This window comes from Emydura macquarii, unplaced genomic scaffold, assembly GCF_026122565.2.
Source record: "Emydura macquarii macquarii isolate MOO-44397 ecotype Brisbane River unplaced genomic scaffold, CSIRO-AGI_Emac_v2 contig_6, whole genome shotgun sequence".
Taxonomy (NCBI): Eukaryota; Metazoa; Chordata; order Testudines; family Chelidae; genus Emydura; species Emydura macquarii.
In genome coordinates, this window is record NW_027130143.1 from 747,702 (window position 1) to 772,091 (window position 24,390).

General features: G+C 45.6%; 1 protein-coding gene across 2 annotated transcripts in view; it reads right to left on the reverse strand.

Moving 5' to 3' along the window:
• Positions 1 to 24,390, reverse strand: part of SHANK3 (SH3 and multiple ankyrin repeat domains 3) — a 663,543-nt gene that overhangs the window by 496,754 nt on the left and 142,399 nt on the right. For both annotated transcript variants that reach the window (XM_067548257.1, XM_067547515.1), the window contains exon 6: positions 13,859 to 13,967. In XM_067548257.1, coding sequence (XP_067404358.1) covers positions 13,859 to 13,967 — 109 coding nt within the window. The remainder of the gene's footprint in view (positions 1 to 13,858; positions 13,968 to 24,390) is intronic.

The window sequence follows — 24,390 nt, forward strand, 5'->3', positions numbered from 1 at the left end:
GGCATTATCAGCTGGCTACCCTAGGCACGGTCGTATAACAACCAGGACCAGATGGTGTCCACTCAAGAGTTCTGAAGTAATTCAAATGCGAAATTGCAGAATTAATAATTGTGGAACGAAACTATCATTTAAATCAGCTTAAGTAGTAGATGACTGGAGGATAGCTAATGTGATGCCAATTTTAAAAAAAGGCTCCACAGGTGATCCTGGCACTTACAGACTGGTTAGCCTAACTTCAGCATTAGGCAAATTGGTTGAAACTATAGTAAAGAACAGAATTATCAGACACATAGATAAACACAATTTGTTGGGGAAGAGTCAACATGATTTTAGTAAAGGGAAATCACGCCTCACCAATCTACTTTAATTCTTTGAGGGAGTCAACAAGCATGTGGACAAAGGTGATCCAATGGATATAGTGTACTTAGATTTTCAGAAAGCCATTGACAAAGTCCCTCACCAAAGGCTCTTAAGCTAAGTAAGAGGTCATGGCATAAGAGGGAATGTCCTCATGGAGCAGAAACTGGTTAAAAGATAAGAAAAGGGGTAGGAATAAGTGGTCAGTTTTCAAATGGAGAGAGGTAAATAGCGGTGTCCCCCACGGGGTTGTACTGCGACCAGTGCTGTTCAACATATTCATAAGTGACATGGAAAAAGGGGTAAACAATGACATGGTAAAATTTTCAGAAGACACAAAACTACTACTAACGGAAGTTTCCAGATCATAGGCCCTTCTTCTCATGGGGGACATCAATCACCCTGACATCGGCGGGGAGAGCAATAAAATAGTGCACAGACCATCCAGGAAGTTTTTGGAGTGTTGGGGACAACTTCCTGGTGCAAGTGCTGGAGGAACCAACTTGGGGCCATGCTCCTCTTGACCTGCTGCTCACAAACAGGGAAGATTTGGTAGGGGAAGTAGAAGTGGGTGGCAACCTGGGCAGCAGTGACCATGAGATGGTCGAGTTCAGGATCCTGACAAAAGGAAGAAAAGAGAACAGCAGGATATGGACCATGGACTTCAGAAAAGCAGACTTTGACTCCCTCAGGGAACTGATGGGCAGGATCCCCTGGGAGGCTAATATGAGGGGGAAAGGAATCCAAGAGAGCTGGCTGTATTTTAAAGAAACCTTATTGAGGGCACAGGAACAAACCATCCTGATATGCAGAAAGAACAGCAAATATGGCAGGTGCCCAGCTTGGCTTAACAGAGAAATCTTCGGTGAGTTTAAACACAAAAAGGAAACTTACAAGAAGTGGAAGCTTGTACAGATAAGTAGGAAGGAGTATAAAAATACTGCTCGAGCATGCAGGAATGAAATCAGGAAGGCTAAAGCATAATTGGAGTTGCAGCTAGCAAGAGACATGAAGGGTAACAAGAGGGGTTTGTACAGGTATGTTAACAACAAGAAGGTCAGGGAAGGTGTGGTCCCCTTACAGAATGGGGGAGGCAATCTAGTGGCAGATGATGTGGAAAAAGCTGAAGTACTCAATGCTTTTTTTCCCCTCTGTCTTCACAGACAAGGTCAGCTCCCAGACTACTGCACTGGGCAGCACAAAGTGGGAAGAGAGTGAGCAGCCCTCAGTGCTGAAAGAACAGGTTCAGGACTATTTAAAAAAGCAGCACTGCATAGGGCCAGATGCAATGCATCCAAGGGAATTGGCTGATGGCCATTGGCCATTATCTCTGAAAATTCATGGTGACTGGGGGAAGTCCCAGATGATTGGAAAAAGGCAAATATACAGTGCCCATCTTTGAAAAAGGGAAGGAGGAGGATGTGGGGAACTACAGACCAGTCAAATTCACCTCAGTCCTCAGAAAAATCATGGAGCAGATCCTCAAAGAATACATTTTGAAGCACCTGAAGGAGAGGAAGGTGATTGGGGAACAGTCAGCTTGAATTCACCAAGATCAAATCACGTCTGACCAACCTGCTTGCCTTCTATGATGAGATGACTTGCTCTACAGATGTGGGGAAAGTAGATATGAAATACCTTGACTTTAGAAAAGCTTTCTGTTGTGTATTTTATGTCTTGCCTTAGTGCCTAGGTTGCCATAGCAACAGAGCTTAGCTTGTTGCCATAGCATTAGAGTTAGACTATTAGGGGATAGCTCAGCCAGTCCTGGCTGGTTTTAGCGTAGTTCAATAAAATCTTTTAATGGGTTTGCATCTCTCTGTGTTCCATCCTGATTTCTCTCTGAATACATGTACTTTCCAAGGATTTAACATAACACTTTTGATACAGTGTCCCACAGTATTCTTATCAGCAAATTAAAGAAGTATGGGTTGGATAAATGGACTGTACGGTGGATAGAAAACTGTCTAGATCATCAGGCTCAATGTGTAGTCATCAACAGCTTGAGGTCTAGTTGGCAGATGGTATCAAGTGCAGTGCCTCAAGGTCAGTTCTGGGACTGGTTTTGTTTAACATCTTCATTAATGATCTAGAGGATGGGGTGGATTGCACCCTCAGCGAGTCTGCAGATGACATTAGGGTGGGGGGAGTGGTAGATACACTGGAGGGTAGGAATAGGATACAGAGAGACCTAAACAAATTGGAAGATTGGGCCAGAAGAAATCTGATGAGTTTCAACAAGGACAGATCGAGGGAAGTGATTATTCCCCTCTATTCGGCATTCGGGAGGCCACATTTGGAATATTGTGTCAAGTTTTGGGCCCTCCACTTCGGAAAGGATGTGGACAAATTAGAGAAAGTCCAGCAGAGGGCAACAAAAAGGATTAGGGGGCTGGGACACATGACTTAAGAGGAGAGACTGAGGGAACTGGACTTATTTAGTCTGCAGAAGAGAAGAGTGAGGGGTGATTTGATAGCGGCCTTTGACTACCTTTAGGAAGATTCCGGGGATGATGGAGCTAGGCTGTTCTCAGTGGCAATAGATGACAGAACAAGGAGCAATGGTCTCAAGTTGCAGCCAGGGAGGTCTACATTGGCTATTAGGAAAAACTTTTTCACTAGGAGGGTGGTGAAGCACTGGAATGGGCTACCTAGGGAGGTGGTGGAATCTCCATCGTTACAGGTTAAGGTGCGGCAGGAAGTTGGTCTAGATGATCTCCCTGAGGTACCTTCTATTCCTAATGTTCTATGATTCTTCTCAAGATAGTTATGTCCAAACCAGAGTGCGAAGAGTTACAAAGGAATCTCACAAAACTGGGTGACTGGACAAGAAAATGACAGATAAAATTCAATGTTGATAAATGCAAAGTAATGTGCATTGGAAAAAATAATCCCAACTATACATATAAAATGATGGGGTCTAAGTTAGCAGTTACCATTCAAGAGATTGTGGATAGTTCTCTAAAAACATCCACTCAACGTGCAGTGTCAGTCAAAAAAGCTAACAGAATGTTGGGAATCATTAGGAAACGGATAGATAAGACAGAAAATATCATATTGCCTCTTTCTAAATCCATGATGTGCCCACATCCTGCTGCATGCAGATCTGGTCGCCCCATCTCAAAGAAGATCTATTGGAATTGGAAAAGGTACAGAAAAGGGCAACTAAAGGAGAAAATGGGTATGGAAAAGCTGCCATATGAGGAGAGATTAATAGGACTAGGACTTTTCATCTTGGAAAAGAGACGACTAAGGGGGGATATGATAGAGGTCTATAAAATCATGACTGGTGTGGAGAAAGTGAGTAAGGAAGTGTTATTTACTCCTCCTCATAACACAAGAACTAGGGGTCACCCAATGAAATTAATAGGCAGCAGATTTAAAATGAACAAAAGAAAGTATTTCTTCACACGGCGCACAACCTGTGGATCTCTGTGCCAGAGGATGTTGTGAAGGCCAAGACTATAACAGGGTTCAAAATATAACTAGGTAAATTCATGGAGGTCCATCAACAGCTATTAGCTAAGATAGAAAGGGATTGCTGTTTTCCAGAGGCTGGGGATGGCCGATGGGTTGGATCCCTTGATGACTACCTGTTCTCTGTATTCCCTCTGAAGCACCTGGCATTGGCCACTGTCAGAAGACAGGATATTGGGCTAGATGGACCATTGGTCTGACCCAGTATGGCCATTGTTATGTTCTTATGTTCCTAACACAGAAACATCAGACACTTCAAAAAGCATGAGAAATAAACTGTTTTGCAATCTCCCCAACTGGAATGAATATGTTCAAATTCATTCATATTATGAGAAGGAAAAAAATCTACTTCACCTTGAGAGTTAATTTTAGCATTTAGAAAATATGAAGATGTTTTTTCCAAGAGACAAGCATAGTTTCATAGATTCTAAGGCCAGAGGACTTCCCTGACTTAATTCAGGATGAGAATTCAGCCTTGGCTTGGGAGTCTGGTTGCAACCTCACTAAAAAAGAGACAAGAAACTTCCTATAACGCTCCAGTAGCTTTTGCCATTGTCCTAGGAAGAATCTGTCCCTGATATGCACAGACTACAAGAAACACGATACCAGTATCTTTGTAGTTGTAGCTGAAACCTCTATACAATGCCATGTCACTGATGACAACCAATGCCACATACAATTTTAGTTGAGCACAAATGAATTGTTACTGCCTGACACACTGCAGTCAGGTCACTAAGATGTCACTGATTTGTCAGACAAAGGCTCCAAGTAACTAGATTAAAAGATTTTAAGACGAAAAGGGAGCATTTGGATCATTTAGTCTGACCTCCTGCAGAACACTGACCAGAGAACCTCAGCTAGTGGTTCCTTCATCAAGTCCATAACTTCTGGTGGAGTCAGAGCACAGCTTTTAGAAAGACATCCAACCTTTATTTAAAGACTCCAAGTAACAGAGAATCCACCACTTCTCCAGCTAAATTATTCCAATGGTTAATTAACTAATATGCATTTCACTCCTGACTGCTCCATGCCAGGCTCCTGCAGACCTTAGGCAGTTGGTGGGGGAAAAGAGGGAACATGTTGTGGCTGGCAAGCAGTATAGGGCATAGCTGACAGCACTAGCAGAGGACTTCTTGGAGGAGGTAATGGCCCTGCAGATTTCCAGACTCTCCTGTGACAGAGATTAGGCCTTCAGCAGGGCACCTACCCTCTACTTCAGTTTCTTTACTTTTTGCCACATTTACCTCTGCCCTAAGGTGGCTGTTACTTGCCCCCACGTTACACAAGAGAGCTTGGCTAGCATTTCTAAATACTGTCCAACAGCCTTTATCATTTCCATACGAATAAAACGGCCTTCACTCATTCTCCCCCTATGCCCTGGTGGCCACACAACTGTGCATTTGCCACTGGCTCTTTCTTTTCTCCTCCTGGCTACAACAGAGACTTGGATCTGATTTTGGATTAATGGCAGTATCTTAAACATAGTTAATATTACTCTTGAAAACTACTTGTTCCACAAGCCAGTCGTAAAATCTAGTGTTCTTTTCAATTCGTGATGTAAGGAGATTTCATCAGGCAGGCAGAGGGACGCAAATAAACTAGACATTTTGCAATAATTTAAAAAAACAAAAACAAAACAAACTATTTTAAAGGCTTTTCATATAAAGAAAATGTTATTCCGTATACCTGTGTTTTTCAGAACTTGTCCTGATTGTCAGTGAGACTAAATGAAAATTTTAAGAGGGGTAGCCATGTTAGTCTAAACTAGGGTTAAACTAGGGTTAGGGTTAAACTAATAGCAAAAGGGAAGGGTAAAAAGTGGTGATATATGAGGACTCAGCGCAAAATTGAGTTGTTGAGAACAAAATTAATCAAGAAACCAAAGGACATGGAGAAGGAATTCTTGAATTGCCTATACACCAATGCTAGGAGCCTAAATAACAAACAAGAGGAATTGGAATTGCTCTTTTATGAGCATAAACTCAATCTAGTTGGTATTACTGAAACCTGGTGAGATGACATGATTGGAATGTTAAAAACCAATAGTTATAAACTATTAGGAAGGACTGAATGGGCAAAAGAGATGGGGAAATGGCATTCTACATCAAAATGGCATTACCTATTTCCGAATCATTGATAACTCCGAAGAAAATGATCTTGAATGCTTATAAATCAATGTCCTCACAGATAAAGCTCAAGATGGTGTATCAGTTGGTGTCTCCTACAGAACACCAAATCACACTAGGGAACAGGAGGACTGGCTCCCTATGCACCTATCCATAATGTGTAGGGAGGGGAAACAGAGTAATCATGGGGAATCTGATCCTTCCCCTGACAGATCACCTGCCAGAAGAATCTAACTGCCCAGAATCAAGCCCTCCATTCCTCAGCAATCTCACAGAAAGCTATCCAATGGCCAACTACAAGTTTAACTAAATATCCTAGATCTGGTACAACGTGGATCCAGGCTAGGACATGGGACAGAAACAGCTTTAATAGCACACACTGATGATCTCATGCTGTCAATGGAAGAAGGGAAGACATCTTCCTGGACCTCTGTACATTATTCATGCGATCTAACATGAATAAGGCCTTGTCTACATGAGAAAGTTGCCCCAGTATAACTTGAATTGACTTTGAAAAAGATACAGTTAAACTGGTGCAAAAGACTGTGTACACTCTTATTCTGACATGAGTGACTTATTTTGTCTAGTCGGTCAATTTGACCAAAACTGAAATAAGCCATTTTTATACTGAAACAAGAGTGTCTACACAGACTTTTGTAGAGATTTAACTAAATTGGCAAGTTATACCAGTGCAACTCTGCTGCAGAGACAAGCTCTAAAGGTGTGATATTAAACCAATGCAACTCTGATTGCAGACACTCTTATGTCAGTTTAAACCTAGTGTACACATTAGGCCACCTAAAACAATGTAAGATTGTCCATGCACCAAGTGCATTGGTTTAACTATATGGATTAAACATCACACCTTCAGTCAAACTGGTGCAAGCTGTGCACAGCCCAGGCCTAAAACTATTAGGACACATCTACACTGAATAAAAGACCTGTGGAATGGATGTGGCTGGGCTGGGCTGGCTGACTGACTTGGATTTGTGGGGCTTAGGCTTCAGGACTAAAAACTGTAGTGTAGACATTGGGCTCGGGCTCGGACTGGAGCCTGGGCCCTGGGACCCTCCCCCTTCACAGGATCCCATAACTTGGGCTCCAGCCTGAGTCCGAATGTCTACACAGCAATTTTACAATCCTGCAACATGAGTCAGCTGACCTGGATCAGCAGCTGGTGTTAAACTGCTATGTAGACATACCGTGGCCTGTGTGATTCCTTATTCTTAGTACAACCTTCCAAATACTCTGTGTATGAAGTCCCCTCCTTCCCATCATTCAAATATCTCCCAGAAACCCCTCTTTCAGATCAGCAACAAAACTAGCTTGCTTATTCCTCAACAACTAATTCTGAACTGCCGAGACGTTGTTCTGCCTAAATCGACTTACCATTGAAATTGTATCTCTGTAATTGAGGTCTCTCTTCATTCCACTCCCCTTCCTGGTGTATTTTATATATTAACTCATTTCTCATGTGACCATTTAGATTGTAAAATCTTTAAGGCAGGGACTGTGATGCTGTCAGATCAGATGCCAGCTCACGCCAAGGTCCCCAGGTCTCAGCTGATAAATACAGAGCTGAAATCAGTCTGGCTTACCCGGGTGTTGGTATTGTTAAAATAGGTATTAGAGTTATAAGAATGTGTTTAGGATTTTTCTTGAATACTTGTGAGCTGCTGCATGCATTAATCTTACTTCTAACATCTGTATCCCATATTGCAAGGTAACATTTGAGTGGGTGCATTGTGAGCCTCTGTGATAGTCTGTGTAAATCAGACAGGAGAGAGACGTTAATTAATATGGAGAGCTGATCTTCACCAGAAGGTGTTACGTCCTTCCCAACAGGACAGGTCCATCACACTGAAGGGACTATTGTGGGCATTAAAAAGGACAAATGATGTTGTTCTGCTCCTCCCTCCCACCCTTGCTTGCCAGTGTGAATGAGCCATGCAAGGAGATTCCTCCCATCAGCTGAGTTTGCCACTCAGAGCATGTGGTAGGAAGGAGATAAAACCCCAAAACAAATGGAACTAGGTATCACTATGCTGCTTGAATTCTGGGGGACAAGGTTTTTCCAGCCATAAGCAAGAAATCCCCATCTGCTTAGCCTGGGTTTGCCCTAAAGGACATAGACAGCTTGCTTATTATAGAAGTTTCTATTGCCTTTTGAAATTTAAGACTAACTCATTTGTGCAGATATGTTTCCCTGCTTTTACCTTGTAAATAATTCTCTCATTTCCTTTTCCTGTTTAATAAATCTGTATATAAAATATTATAGGATTGGCTACAAGTGTTGTCTTTGGTGTGAGATCTAAGGTGCACCTGACCTGCGGTCCTTTGGGACTGTGCTGTGATTTATGGTGTAAGGGACCACCTATCTCAATGGTAGGCTCACCTGGGTGTGAAATAGATCAGATTGCACAAAGGGACTGTCTCTGATTCCATGTTAAGGCTGTTATGGTGCCCGAGGAGTTTACTTTGATAATTGATTGGTGAAATCTAAGTATAGAACTCACAGCCAATTTGGGGTTTGTGCCCTGATTCTTAACCGTGTGCCCTGAGGTAGGCATGAATGCTCCTGACTCATTGCAGGCAGCATTACAGGGATCACAGACTCTTCCATGTCTTTTCTGTGAAACTCCTATCACACTCGTGGGTGCTAGAAAATAATTATGTAGTTCCAGGTGCTGGGTGGATTTAGAAATGTTAATTGAATGATGAGGCACTTGATGGAGACAATTCACTTTTTTGCACAGATTGGAAAGGGGGTAGGCATTAGCCAAAAGTCTCTAATCAGCTCCAGAACTCTTTCACTGATGGAAACTGACACCTGTTTTATCTGCCCTAACTCCAATTTATGAAAAAGGCAATGTGACGTCTTTGGAATAAAATCACACATGATGCCTCTAACACCAAAGCCTCTGACATACATCAAAGGAGGCCCTAGCACCTCTGAAAATCATCAGGGGGGGATATGAGGACATTGTAGTAGGGCCCTTGTCCTCAGAAGATTTCATAACTGGAACTGCCTGGATCCAAGGCACCTCAGACTCCCCCAAGACAGTAATGAGGTCAACTTGAACAGTCCTCAAACCTGAAGCATGCTATCTTGAGAGGACTCCCAAACTGGTGAACAATGACAGAACAGTGCTCAGAGAAATGGAAGAGGAGACAGAAGGGTCCCAGGGAAGAAGGGCCAGTTGCACAAAGCTGGAAACAATTATGAGCCAGATCAGCTGAAAGAAAGAGTTTGAACAGAAACATGTGACTAACAGTTTGGAACTGTTTAAAGAACATTTTATTAGACCCCCAAAAATCCACAATCCTACAATTGAGAAAGAAGGCTACATGGGTTAAAAAATAATCTGGCCTAGCAGAGAAGTAAAAAATAAAAAAATATATAACAAATGGAGAAGAGGGGAAGTTGATAGTGCTTAATATAAATCAGAAACTAGGAAATGTAGAACATTGATAAAGGAATCCAAAGGACAGAAGGAGAAATAAATGGCCAGCAGAGTTAAGGAAAATAAAGAGTTTTTAAAGTATATTAGAAACAAAAGGAGTCCTAAGGATGGTACTAGTCCTTTACTAGATGGAAATGGTAGAATTGTCAATGATAATGCAGAAAAGGCAGAAGTGTTCAATAAATATTTCTGTTCTATATTAGGGAAAATGCCAGCTGATGTATCCATATCTCATAATGATAAAAGATGTTCCATTCCAGCAGTAACTTAGAAGGATATTAAACAGCAACTACTGAAGCTAGGTATTTTCTAAATAAGGAGGTCCAGATAATTTGCATCCAAGAGTTTTAAAAGAACTGGCTAAGGAGATGTCTGGATTGTTAATGATGATTTTCAATAAACTGAATACTGGGGAAGTTCTGGAGCACTAGGAAAAAAGCTTATGTTGAATCAATATTTTAAAAGGGTTAATGGGATGAATGAGGTAATTATAAGCTTATCTGCTTGACATCAATCCTGAGGAAAAATAATGGAACAGCTGACACAGGACTCATGTAATAAAAAATTAAAGGAGAAAATAATTAATGCTAATCCCAATAGGTTTATGAAAATTAGATTTGTCAAACTAACTTAATATCTTTTTTTGATGAGGATACAAGTTTGGCTGATAAAGGTAATAATGTTGCTATAATATACTTAGACTTCTGTAAGGCATGAGACTTGGTAACATAGCATTTTGATTAAGAAATTAGAACAATATGAATTCAACATGGCACATACTAAATTGATTTTAAAAATGCTGACTGATAGGTCTCAAGGTAATTGTTAATAGGGAATAATTAACAAGCAAGTGCATTTCCAAGGGGATCCCACAGTGATCAGTTCTTGGCTGTATACAATAACATTTTTATCAATAACCTGAAAGAAACCATGATTAGTCACTACTAATGAAGTCTGCAGATGACACAAAGATTGGAGGAGTAGTAAATAATGAAGAGTGCAGGTCACTGATACAGAGTGATCTGGACTGCTTAGTAAGCTGGGCACATGCAAACAATGTGTGTTTCAATATGACCCAATGTAAAGTCCGACATCTAGGAACAAAGAATACAGGCCATACTGACAGAACGGGGGAAGCAGTGTTTCTGGAAAAGAATTGGGGACCATGGTGGATTATCAACTGTACATGAACTCCCAGTGTGGTGCAATGGCCAAAAGGATAATGGGACCCTTGGATGTATAAACAAGGAGTAGTGGTAGGAGTAAAGATGTGATTTTTATCTCTCTATATGGCACTGGAGAGACCAATAACGGAATACCGTGCCCAACCTCTAGTGCCCACATTTTTAAAAGAAATTGAGAAACCGACGAAGGTTCAGAAAAGAGCCACAAAAATTATCCGTGGGATGGAAAAAATGCCTTACAGTGAGAGACTTAAGGAAATCTTATTAGCTTGTCAAAAAGAAGACTGTGAGGTGACTTGATTACAGTGTAGAAGTACCTTCATGGGGTGAAAATACTGGATACTAAAGGGCTCTTTAATCGAGCAGAAAAAGGCAGAAAAAGAACTAATGGACGGAAGCTGAAGCCAGACTGATTCAAATTAGAAGTTAGGTACAAACCACTGGAACAAACTACCAAAGGAAGTGGTGGATTCTACATCTCTTGTTGTCTTCAGATTAAGATTTCTTGAACATATTGCTTAGTCTTACATAAGTTATTGAGCTCAATACAGAGTAACTGGATGAAATGTAATGGCCTCTGACATACAGAAGGTCAGACTAGCTGATCTAATGGTCCTTTCTGACCTTAAACTCTATGAATGTGAACAATGGTCTAATGCTATATACCTCCAAGTAACTGAATCAGCACAGGGCCCAGATTTAAAATGTGAGAGTAAAGAGGAAGCAGGCTGTATTTGTACAAGAACTAGGACACTCAGTTCTGAGGCATCCCAATAAGATCACCATCTATTCTGAGCCCTACATTTGCATCAAGCCCCATCAAATCCATTGTGGCTATGCCTTTTCAGTTTTGAATTCGAACCCAGTAACCAGTAGGATCCATCATGCTTCTTTTTCTTCTCTCTACATCTTACCACGTGCTCTGAGCTGCCAGGAGCAGCCTGCTCTAAAACCCAGGGCTTCTTTGAAATAAAGACTGGATCCAAAACCTTCCAGAACTCTTCCAAGACAGTTTTAGGTTCTTTCGCCCAGGGCTAGTTGAATCTACAGAAGTACTCTGCCAAGTAAGAGCTAATGGAGAGGCTAGCTGAGCGTGAGGAAGCTGGAGTGCTTCCTTCATAAGAGAAGTTTTCAAAAGGCTCAGCTACTCCTGAGTTCTTGGGGTAAAAAACTAGCAAATGGAAGAAAGTCTTTAGGGACTGCCCCTTACCTAGGCAGTGGACAGGTGGGTACATTATCAACATTTACTACAAAAGCAAGCACAGCGTTTAAAACCTGAGCTTTTAGGATACACCACCAGGAATCTGACACAGAGGCTCAGGGAATAACAACTGGCTAGAACCAAACTGGAATGGGGATCCAAGTGAACCACAAATACACACAGAAAATTAACCATCAGATTAGAGTCAACTCTTACGCTGGCAGATCAGGTGCCAGCTCATGCCAAGGTCCCCATGAATCAACTGCACACTGAGCAATACAGAGCTGGAATCAGGCTGGCTCGCCTGTGTGTTGCTATTGTTAAAACAGGTATTAGAATGATAAGAATAAATGTAGTGTTTAGACTTTACTCCATGTTTATGAGCTGCTGCCTGCATTCATCTCACTTATAGCATCTGTATCCCACACTGTAAGGTAATAGCTAAGCATTTGTATTGTAAGCTTCCGTAACATTGTAAATCACCAGACAGGAGAGAGACAATGACTAGTATAAAGTGCTGTTATGTCCTGGCCAACAGGGAAGGCCCATCGACAACAGACAGACTACTGTGGAACATTAAAGAGGACAAAATACTTTGTTGCTCTGCTCTTCCCTCCTCATGAAGATGAGCCATACCAGTGGATTCCTCCCATCAGCTGAGTTTGTAGCTGAGAGCCAATGGGGAGATGGGAATAAAAACCCCTAACACGGAGGAGCTGTATCTCTATGCTGCTTGGACTCTGGGGGGCAAAGTGTTTCTAGGTTAAGCAAGGGATCCCCAGCTTCCTAGCCTGGTTTTACCCTAAAGGACATATAGAGCTTGGTTATTAAAGAAGGTTCTGTTACCTTTTGAAACTTAAGATTGTAACTCATTTGTGTATTTATGTTTACCTGCTTTAACCCTGTAAATAATTCTCTGGTTTCATTTTCCTATTTAATAAATCTGGATACTGTTTATTACAGGATTGGCTATATGCATTGTTTTTGGTGTGAGATCTAAGGTGCAATTGACCTAGGGTAAGTGACTGGTCCTTTGAGTCTGGGAGTAACCTGAATGTTGCTGTGATCCTTGGTGTGAGGACGTTTCTCACAAAGGCAGGCTCAGGAGGGTGGCGAGACAGAATGATGTACCTGAGGGGACTATCTATGACTCCATGTTAAGACTAAGGAGTTTACAGTTTGGTTGCTGGAATTGAAATGTAGCACTCTCAACCATTTTGGGGTTTGTACCCTGGTTCCTAACCGTCTGCCCTGAGGTTGGTACTCACACTCTTGTGTCTCTGCAGAACAGCTTGGCATGCTCATTGGCTGGAAATCTGCCTAAGTCATGCAGCAGGCATGGAACCTACTCTGTGCTAAAAGTAACAAACTTCACACTATTGTTTTAACACCGAAATTGGAAGAATGACTAATCCCACCCCAGGACTGCACTAAAGGACACCACAAAGGTGCGCAAAGGGTGAGAGCTACACTCGTAACAAAAGCAGTAAGAAAAGAACTAGCTGGGATCAGTGCTGCAGCTCCTTACACACCTTCAGTATCAAACAACTGGATCTGCCAGGAAGCATGCACCCAACCCCAACAGTCACTGCCCTTCTGGAGGGTTCAACACACTGCTGTGCATGTGTGCGCTTCTCACAGAGGCGGGCAATTCCTGAAGGACTCAGAAGCCAAGACTACATCCCTTCAGACCCATCTCATCTGTCCTGAGACTACCTCTGCATCCCCATGACTGCTTCATCTAGAGAGAACTCTAGGCTGCCCTATGTCATCTCGCCTGACAATCCCAGGTCCTGGTATCTCTCAGCTTCAGAACCCCAGGCTCCACCGCCCCCCCCCCCCAAGAGAAACACAATAAAAAACACATTCATGGGACTCTTTTCTGAAGGCCTCTGCAACCCAAAACTCAACTCCCACATTTTCCCTAATACCACTTGCTACCCCTTCAACCAAACCACTACCCCCCAAAATCCCACTGTATCCCCAAAAGCAACCAACTGCCCCAACCCTCCTCTGCCATCTCCCCATCTCTGGGGAAACTAGTCTCACCTCCAGTGTCCGGATCATGGAAGTTGGGGTCCAGTCCCTTCTCCAGCAGTCTGCAGACCTTCTCCACATTTAGCATTTGCACGTACTCCATGAACTTCTTCAGATTTGCCTGCAGCCATGACATCCCAGGAAAACACACAATACACAATGTTAACACCCTGTTACTGAAGAAAAGCCACTGGGGGAACATTCCCTTCCTGGATACCCAAGGAAGCCAGCAAATATACTGGAAACCATGTCCACCAGCACCACAGGGCACTAATTCACTCTCAGCACCTTAACCCAGCCAGAGGGCATACTGCAGATGAGCTACCAGAGACACATTTCTTGCCCCAGAGATTGAAGACAGCTGGAGTGTATCATGGAAGCCAGAGCCACTAAGGCAAATTACTCTCTCCCCCTGCCCTCCACCCAAGTCCCCAAGACACACATCTACCCCACTACTACATATCTTCTATTCATACACATCATAAAGCGACACATTTACATTATATACAACTGTGACACAGACACACGATAAACTGAAGTCTTAGCAGTTATGTGACTTTTAGCAACAACTGTTCCAGCAAGACCCCACAATGCTTGAAACCTAAGGTGACATGCCAGCTTCCTGGTAGGCAACAAAGCCAAGTTGATGCATGTAAAATGTATTAGATAGCGGATGGTTTTATTTTTCTCTCTCGGTTACATTGTGTTGTACCCAGACAACATTTTAAAGTGATATAAACCACCTATCTGTCTCTTGAACTGAAAGCGCTTAAATGAAGAGACAAGATCAAGCTCCTTCAACACTGACTCTCATCCTGAGTTTTTATAACTGGAGTTGCTGCCGCTTTTACGCTCTACTTTAGAACTGTGTTTTTATTATTGATGTCACTTTCTGCCGTCGGCTTCCCAAATGGTGCCAGCGATTAGACCAGTTCTCAAGGGGGTTGTCTTTTCTCAGTTGCACACAGGCCCTCCTTTTAGGGTTGTGGGTTTTTCCCCAATTATACTTTTTAGTAAATATATTTATTTAAGCAAATTCCACACAAGTGCGTAGGTTCCAGAAATTGCTGATTTGAGGAGACAGCCCCAAGCAGATAGACAGCGGAGCTAAGTAAGCACAACAGAGTTTGAACACGCTCATTCCTCAAAGGGCTGGAGTTCAGCTTCACAGATTGGTGTGCACAGGAATTTTTTCCTCTGAGACTTCTGCTATCCAATCCTGCAATAGCCAGCTTTGCTGGAAGAGTGCAAGGTCTTTGGAGCAGATACTCTTTTGCCAGTGACTTTCACAAAAGAAATAACACAAATAATGAGTGATTTGGCTAGCATGAGACTCAGGAAAAAAACCTCCGTCTACAATGATCAGAGAAACCACCCCAGAACTCTGCAAGCAAAGACAAAAGAGCCTGCCTGGCTCCTCCAGCGCTCAGGAGACCCAAAATGGAACCTTTGGTGTTGCAGCAGCACCCTCCTTGCTAGGAAAATGGCAGAGAGAAGTCAGATACATTCATCAGTGCAATAGAGCTCCACTATGATCCAGTTTGACGTGAATCTGCACAGAGAAAGAAGAGTCCAGGCAAATGAGATCCTGAGAACATAATACACATCCTTTGTGGCTCTCCTTCCCATCAGCCAGAGCAGCAAGTGGTGCAGCTCTGAACCTGGAGTGACGTTTAAATGCCATTTGGTTCAGTCAAGCCCAGTGAGAGGCCGGGGAAGTGAAGACATACAAAGGAGTCAGTCCTATCAGACACCAAAATCTGAAGCTTGAAGAAATCAATACGCAAGGTCAGTTGCAGCACATTCTGGTGCTCTGAATGCCCCTGGAAGAGCAACAGAGCAGGGTCGCAGACAAAAGCAGAGGAGAGGAATTACTGGTTTATTGGAGATTGCTGAAGCTGAAGACTTATCACCTCAATCTCCAAGTCCAGGTCCCACCACAGCTTCCCTGCCATCTCCTGCTTCATAAGAGGATCCTCTGATAACCAGCCAAGAAAAAGTAAAAGCCAATGAAAGCCACTAAAAAGAGCGCCAAAATAAGCTGAGGAACCAAAGCAGGGACTGTGGCAGGCTCTCTAGGACCCAAGAAGCAGCTCAGAAAGCAGAGAGGATCCACGTCATTAGGACTGGACAATGCTGGCAAAGCTTACCAGGGTATCACATTCCTGAGCAGTGTGATACAGTGGGCGCTGCTGAAGAGAAGGACATGGCACCAATTTCTGTATGCCCCAAACCTCCCCTCCTCCTAACAATGGTGAAACACCCTTCAAACCTCCCCTGCTCCCCGACACCCGTGAACCATTCCCCAAACATCTCCTCACATCCTAACAGTAAAAGAAAAATAAATCCTCCCAAGCCCCCCCCCAACACTCTTCAGATATTTCCACCCTGTTATAACGTCCTTCCTATCCAGGACTGATCCAAACTGTACCGATTTAACTCATCACCCAAGTCCTCACTCCCTCCAATTTCAATCTCTTTCCGTGCCTTGCACCAGAACCACCTTGTCACCGGGCTGTCCTCACTGGCCTGGTTGCTGGGATCCCCCTTCGGCTCTGGCCCCGGGGGAGGCCACAGCACCTTCCAAACCAAGGGGAAACTGTTCGCTTTCGGCGAGCAAGGAGTCTGGCCCTCAGGCAGGGCGAGCGAGCACGCAGTCGACTGCTCTAACCCTTAGGCAGGGTGAGCGAGCAGTTGAACGCCCCGGCCCTCAGGCAGGGCGGGCGAGTGAGGGAGTCAGCAGTGGGTTCGCTGTCTGGGGCGGTAGGGAGAAGGGGGTTCTCCCCGGGGTGGCTAGGGAAGGGGAGGGGAAGGGGGGCACAGGCCCAACCGTCTCCACCGCGTCCCAGCCCAGGGCCCTAGCAGTGACAAAAGCGGTTGCCACTGTGTTGGCAGGGCTCCCGCCGCAACACGCCGACCAGGCCTCAGACTCAGCCACGAGCTATGGCGGTCCCTGGGCCACTTCCTCCCCGCTGGCCCAGTACCTGTCTCCTCGGTATCGCGGGGGTACTCGGTCCAGGGTAGGCCCATCAGTCCCTCCTCATCCACGGGCAGCAGTGCGGGGAGCTCCTCCTCGAGGGCAGCTCCTCTAGGTCATTGGGCGTGGGGAAGGGCTCAGCTTCCGGCAGCTCCTCCAGGTCCTGTCCGGCCTCGGAGGGTATCCTCCTCCCGGGTTGCTGCAGGGTCTCCACCCCATCCTGGGGCTCCAGTGGCTCGGTCCAGTCCCGGGGTCCAGGTACCTCAGGCCAGTCGCTCTGGTCGGATTGCCTGGTCCAGGTCCGTGAGGGCCCTACCCAGTCTTGAGGGCCAGGGTTGGTCGGTGGCTCTGCTCCGGCCTAGGCCTCTGCCGACAGGGCAACACATCTGTCTCCAACAGCAATCTCTCCCAGACTGAGCCCTGGGGCCGGCCTTTTATACCACCCCTTCCTGTGGGGGCTCCGCCCCACTGCCACTGATTGGGCTGGCCAGGCGGTCCTATCGCAGCCCAATTCCTTTGTTGCCGGGTAGACTTAGCTGCTGGGCCTGGTTTGGTCCATTCAGGCTGCTGGGGTCCTCTCTCAGGCTCTGGCCCCGGGGGAGGCCACAGTGCCTTCCTACACACCAACCTTTTGTCTACACAAGCCATTTTTCCCTAAAATTTCCATTGCTGCCCACACTGGTGCAGCCCCAAGGAGGGAACACTAGTATAGAAAAGAAGACAGCCATCACCAGTTTTCTTACCCCTGTCAAGGCAATTCTAAATGGAATGGGGGTCAAAATGGTGGTAGCCGGCCCCCTGTCATGTACACTAGTATTCCCACTAGTGGGTGCTCCCATGCAGCTGAACTGGTGTTAGCAACAGAGGGAAATTTGGGAGAAAAAAAATAGTGTTGGCACAGGCAAAGGCAGCGCGCACACATGGTCTGATTTCTCAGGAACCCCAAGCTGCTCTGGCCATTTTCTGCCTCATCCTAATGCACACCTATTCTCCCCACTCGCTCTCCATGTTCCCATTGAGGATATGTTGTTTCAAACTATTTTTCCCACATGCATTAGCTTGCCTATTTCCAATCAGACTTTTCTCCGTAACACTTCATTCCACAGGACGGCAGCACAACACACACAAACCAGGACCACAGCCCTCCTACTGGAAGCCGGTAATCTTTCTGCACTGCTGTCAAGTTTCTGCTTTGTACATTCTTTCCTGGGTCTTTAGGAATACAAGTGTTTCCCTCCACTCTCTCTCTTTCCTCACTACCCTCAAACAGCTTGGGTCTGCTCTCGTTTCCCCTCCTGGGCAGACTGGATTCTTAAATATTAATGAGAACATGCCAGCTGCATGTTCTTTAATGTGTGACAAAGGACCACCACACCCCCTCTAAATCCTTTCCCTCTGCTTTCTTCTCCCTCTTTTTCAACCTGCAACCTCACTCACTGAGAGGCAGCTCTCACTACCGACCAGATCTGGAACCCTGCGGCACTGAAATCAGTGACAAAACTCCCGTTCACTTCAGTGGGGAAGGATTTTGCCCCAGGATTCCCTATGGTGCAACATCATCAAGCAGCAGTTTCATATTCACTTGTATCCAGACAATGCTAATACACTCAAGACAAGGGTCTCGTGCCTGTCCTCTGACCACAGCAGGATACAGAAGCCAGTGTGCTAGGGCTAGTGCTGGATCCAGACTCCCGTTCTCCCAGCACAGCAGGATCGAAAGCCAAGCATGACAGTGGTGGATTCATGCAATTCCATCCATTCTCCTGTTCGCTATTCAGACTCCAGCAATTCCATCTTCCCTCTCACTCCCTTTGTTCCCTGGTCCCATGCTGCCTTATTCCCTGAGTCTGTTCCCCAGCCTCAGCTACCATCCAATCACCACGTAGTCCTTCAGATCCCTCCTCAAAGCTCACCTCTTTCTAGAAACCTGCCTTTAATTCTCTGTGAACAAGTGAACAGTGTTAGTGTTTCCACAGACCCTGGCACTAATGTGACGCAGACTGTCCCATCCAAGCCACCTTGTTGCCTTACTTCTTCCTCCCACCACCCCCTTGCCTATTATCTTCATCCCTTCTCTACTCCTGGGTCTATCTTTGGTCTGTGTGTTGTCCATTCGGACTGCAGGTACATGCTATAGGGAAGGGAAGGGCAAGGGAGGGCAGGGTAACATCACAAAGGGATGCAGGTGCCTAAACGGAGTATCTTTGTGGCATAATTAAACTAATATAGTAATAGCGGTTATTGATTCATCACATAATAAACCTTCCTCCTCCTCGCAGAGTAGAATTCATGCTGTCGGACACTCATTATCACTCCAATGACACCAGCTGCAGGAGGAAGCAGCTCACTAGCGACAATCTTAAAGGTAAGAATTGTTACGATGTATGAAAATGCCAGCTCCTTTCAGACCCCCACCGCAGGCTGCAAAATTCTCACAGACAGAAGGAAACCAACAACGGTTTCAGTGAGATTCTTGTCTGATTGTACCATGTGCTGTGTTTGGAATACAAAGTGCAAGCACTTTTCACCAAGCCCCTAGCTGCACAGCTTCAAGTGCTGGGGGGAGTGGTGGATACCCTGGAAGATAGGGATAGGATACAGAGTGACCTAAACAAACTGGAGGATTGGGCCAAAAGTAATCTAATGAGGTTCAACAAAGAAAAGTGCAGAGTCCTCCACTTAGGAAGGAAGAATCCCATACACAGCTACAGACTGGGGACTGACGAGCTAGGCAGTAGTTCTGCAGAAAAGGAGCTGGGGGTTACAGTGGATAAAAAGCTGGATATGAGTCAGCAGTGTGCCCTGGTTGTCAAGAAGGCTAATGGCATATTGGGCTGCATTAGGAGGGGCATTGCCAGCAGGTCACAGGAAGTGATTATTCCCCTCTATTCGGCATTGGTGAGGCCACATTTGGAGTATTGTGTCCAGTTTTGGGCCCCCCACTACAAAAAGGATGTGGACAAGTTGGAGAGAGTCCAGTGGAGGGCAACCAAAATGATTAGGAGGCTGGAGCACAGGACTTATGATGAGAGGCTGAAGGAACTGGGCTTGTTTAGTCTGCAGAAGAGAAGAATGAGGGGGGATTTGATAGCAGCCTTTAACTACCTGAAAGGGGGTTCCAGGGAGGATGGGGCTAGGCTGTTCTCGGTGGTGGCAGATGACAGAACAAGGAGCAACGGTCTCAAGTTGCAGGGCGGGAGGTCTAGGTTGGACATTAGGAAAAGGTTTTTCACTAGGAGGGTGGTGAAGCACTGGAATGGGTTACCTAGAGAGGTGGTGGAATCTCCATCTTTAGAGGTTTTTAAGCTGAGGCTTGACAAAGCCCTGGCTGGGATGATATAGCTGAGGTTAGTTCTGCGTTGAGCAGGGAGTTGGACTAGATGACCTCCTGAGGTCCCTTCCAACTCTAATATTCTATGATTCTAAGTGCAGCATGAACTGGGATTTGGAGGTTCATGCTACCATTAAACCCACTTTTTTCCTCAATAACTTTGAGATCTCTGCTGGTGACCTGCAGACCACAGACCAAGATCATCCAGGTTTAACTGGGACAACATATGTCTTGAGATAATCTCTCTTTTCAGAGCAATGTTTCTCTTTTGTACTGAGGAAAGGCAGAAAGATCCAAGAAGAGAACAATTTTTTTCCTAAGGTGGATTCACCTTGTCACATTGACAGGACCAGACCACGGCAGGTCTGACCTCGTAGTTCAGAGCAGGAGTCAGTTACCAGGTCATCAGTAGCAGGCAGTAGGAGCAGATATTCCAATCTGAAGCAACATGAACCCAGTTGCATGGACAAATTCCTGTTGTGTGCTGGGTTTAAATAGGAGCTGTGAACCAATCAGGAGCCCTGGTGTTCTGCCAATCAGCTCCCATGACTGGGGTCCTCGGTCAGAATTCAGCTCCTATGATGACAGTTAGCAGATCACTGTGTAGCAGGTTGGAGCTTACTAGCTCCAAAGAGCCCCCATGGACCAGGGTTCAAGACCCTCAGTCCCGGACACACGTTCTGCTGGCAGTCACTAAGCTATAATATAGGGGAATCCATCTTTGCTAAATATAAATGTGGGCAGGTCTGCTGGCCTTATTGGGGAGAAAGCAGGGTGTGTAGGCCAAGAGAAGCAGCAGCGGGGCAGGGCAAGTCTTGGCTCAAGGCGAGTAGTTCTGTTGGGCTGATCTATCTGGTCACACATAAAAACACAAATGTATTTTTATTAATAAGGCATTCAACATAAAGCAAAGAAATCACTTGAGTACTTATCTGCTGAGTCACTGCAGAGACAGATTGCACACACCAGGCGCTACAGCACTCTGAGCTGCTCTGCCAGATGATTCTTCAATGCAGCTGCATGTAAATCCAATTTACTCTCAGAAGTGTTGCTGTTCTAGCATTAATTTTGCAAGTAAAGAATTAAATCCCTCAGATCCTTGGCTCTCTTCTCTATGAGTCCAGATCTGCTTCCTAATTGGACTGGGAGTCTTCATGGGCAGAAGAGCTGGCTCATGAGATACTAGTAGTAGGAAACCTCTGGAAAGTTTCTTTTTCCGTTAGATAACAAGAAAGGAACCGGTGAGAGGAAGAAGCTGCAGTGCAGCTGGGCAAGGGACCTGCCTGCAGCTTCAGATCATGCAGAAGACATTTATTGTATTACACATTGATTTTAAACAAGATGCAGCAGAGAGCATAACAAAGAACAGGGATGAGAGTTACAATATTAAGATCACTTGATTGCAGAGGTCAGTTGCACACGTAAAAAATTGTTACCTGTCGTTCCGTAACTGCTGTTCTTCCAGATACGTTGCTCATGTCCATTCCAAGTAGGTGTGTGCACACCACGTGCATAGTTCTCCAGAAAACTTTCCCTCAGAAGTACCCATCGGGTCGGCTCTAGTGCCCCCAGGAGTCGCGCTCTCACGGCGCTCTATATAGGGCCCTGCCAACCCTCTGCCTCTTCAGTTCCTGCTTGCCAGTTGGCTCCGACAGAGGGGCAGGCGGGTGGGTCTTGGAATGGACACGAGCAACATCTCGAAGAACAACAATTACAGACGGTTAGCAACTGTTTTTTCTTCTTCGAGAGCTTGCTCATGTTGATTCCAAGTAGGTGACTCCCCAACCAGATCGTAGTAGGTGGGGTCAGAGCGCAGAGTCACACAGATTGAAGCACTGCTCTGCCAAATGCAGCATCATCTCTGGCATAGAGGGTTACAGCATAGTGGGTGGCAAAGATGACGAACTGACCATGTTGATGCTCTACAGATGTCCCGAATCGGTATCCAGGCCAGAAAAGCTGTGGAGGATGCTTGTGCTCTGGTGCAATGGGCCATTAACTTTGGGGCAGGCACGTTCGCCAAATCATAACAGCTTTCATGCATGAGGTGATCCACAAAGAGTTCCTTTGAGAGGAAACCGGAAGCCCCTCCATCTGTCCACCACTGCTACGAAGAGCTGTGTTATTTTCTTGAACGGTTTGGTTATTTCGATATAAAAGACCAAGGCATGCCTGACATCCGCAAATGGCAGTCTACATTCCTGACTATTAGCATGTGGCTTCAGGTAAAAGATCAGGAGGAAGATGTCCTGGTTTGCATGGAATTGGATGGGGACAAAGTTGAACCTTGTCCTTAAAGGAAGTTGTACATGGAGGCTCTGACGTGCATGCCTTGAGTTCGGATACCCTACTGGCCCAAGTTATGGGCTCCTTGAAGGCTACCTTCCACCATAGGTAGAGAAGCGAGCATGTAGCTAGGGGCTCAAATGGTGATGCTACCAGTCTCAACAGAATGAGGTTGAGATCCCATTGGGGGACTGGCTGGCACATAAGAGGGTACAATCTGTCTAGGCCCTTCAGCCCCACCAAGGGGTTAGCAAAGACCGAGCAGCCTGCTTCCAATGGATGGACTGTTGAAATGGCTGCCAGGTAAACCTTAAGTGACAACCCAGATAGGCCTTGTCACTTGAGATGGAGCAAATAGTCCAGAACTGATGGGATTGATGCCGATGTCCTTCTGCACAGCCCAAACCGAAAACCTCTTCCACTTAGCTGGTTAGTGGCCCTCGTGGAGGGTTTCTACGGAGGACCTCTCTGACCAATTCTGAGCATGCCAGCTCCAGGGGGTTCAACCATGGAGCTTCCATGCCATGATGTGAAGTGACTCCAGATTGGGATGTCACAAGTTTCTGTGCTCCTGAGTGATCAGGTTCGGGAATAGCGGGAGAGTGGTTGGGGTCTCTACTGAGAGGTCGAGAAGCATGGTGTACCAATGCTGCTGAGGCCAGACAGGGGCTATCAGAATCACTGCAGACTTTTCCTGTCTGATCTTCAGTAGGACCATGTAGATGAGTGGGGTAGACAGGAAGGCGCAGAACAGCTGCCCTCTCCACGGGAAGAGGAAGGCATCCATGATGGACCCCGGGATGTGATTCTGGTAGGAGCAGAACCATAGGCACTTTCTGTTGAGTGTTGTGGCGAATAAGTCCACAAGGGGAACACCCCACGGATGGAAGATGCTGCAAATGGACCACTCGTCACTGAGAAAGGGTCTGCTGCAGCTGTTGGCCAAGGAGTTTTGAACTCCCAGAAGGTAGGATGCGTCCAGGTGTATCGATCAAGCGATGCAGAAGCTCCATCGTCTCAGGGCTTCTGGCACAGGGGAGAGGAGCGAACTCCACCCTGTCTGTTCATAACAAACATCCCTGTTGTACTGTCTGTTAAGACTGATACTACCTTGCCTTTCAGGTGACCTTGGAAGACCTGGCAGGCCAGACATACTGCCCTCAGCTCTCTTACGCTGATGTGGAGTAAGAGTTCTGCATGGTGCCAAAGGCCTTGGGTGCTTAGTTTCCCCAGATGAGCTCCCCAACCCATCACTGAAGCAACCGTCACCAGACATAGTGAGTAACAGGGGCCGAAAAGGGAACTCCTGCACTTTCAATGCAAGGGTTGCGCCACCAGTTTAGAGTCTCTAGACCTAAGGGCGGGGGGGTGAGACCACCTTATCTACGTTGTCCCGAGCTGGATGGTAAACTGAGGCTAACCATGCTTGTAGAGAGCTGAGGCATAGCCTTGCACGCTGTATGATGTAAGTGCATGCTGCCACATGCCCCAGCAGCCTTAGCAATTCCGAGCTGTGTTATGGGGATAATGTTTTAGGCACTCTATGAAGCCCCAAAGGGCCAGAAAAAGACCCTCTGGACGGGAGGACCTGGCCTGACCAGAGTCCAGCACAGTCCCGATGAATTCTATCCTCTGGGTGGGTGGGTGTGAGTATCGACTTCTGCTCATTGATCGTATGGCCTAAACTGTTGAAAGTAGCCCTTATCAGGCTCATGTCTGCATCCACCCATACCCTGATGCGCCCTTTAGCCAACCAATCATCGCAGTAAGGATATACTTGTACTCTTCTCTTTCTCAGAAATGCCGCAACCACCGCCATATATTTGGTGAACACACAGGGGGCTGCAGAGAGTCCAAAGGGCAAGACCATGAACTGGTAATGTGCTGATTAATCCAAATTGAAGGAATCTCCTGTGGCCCAGGGAGACGGCCACGTGGAAGTAAGGCAGG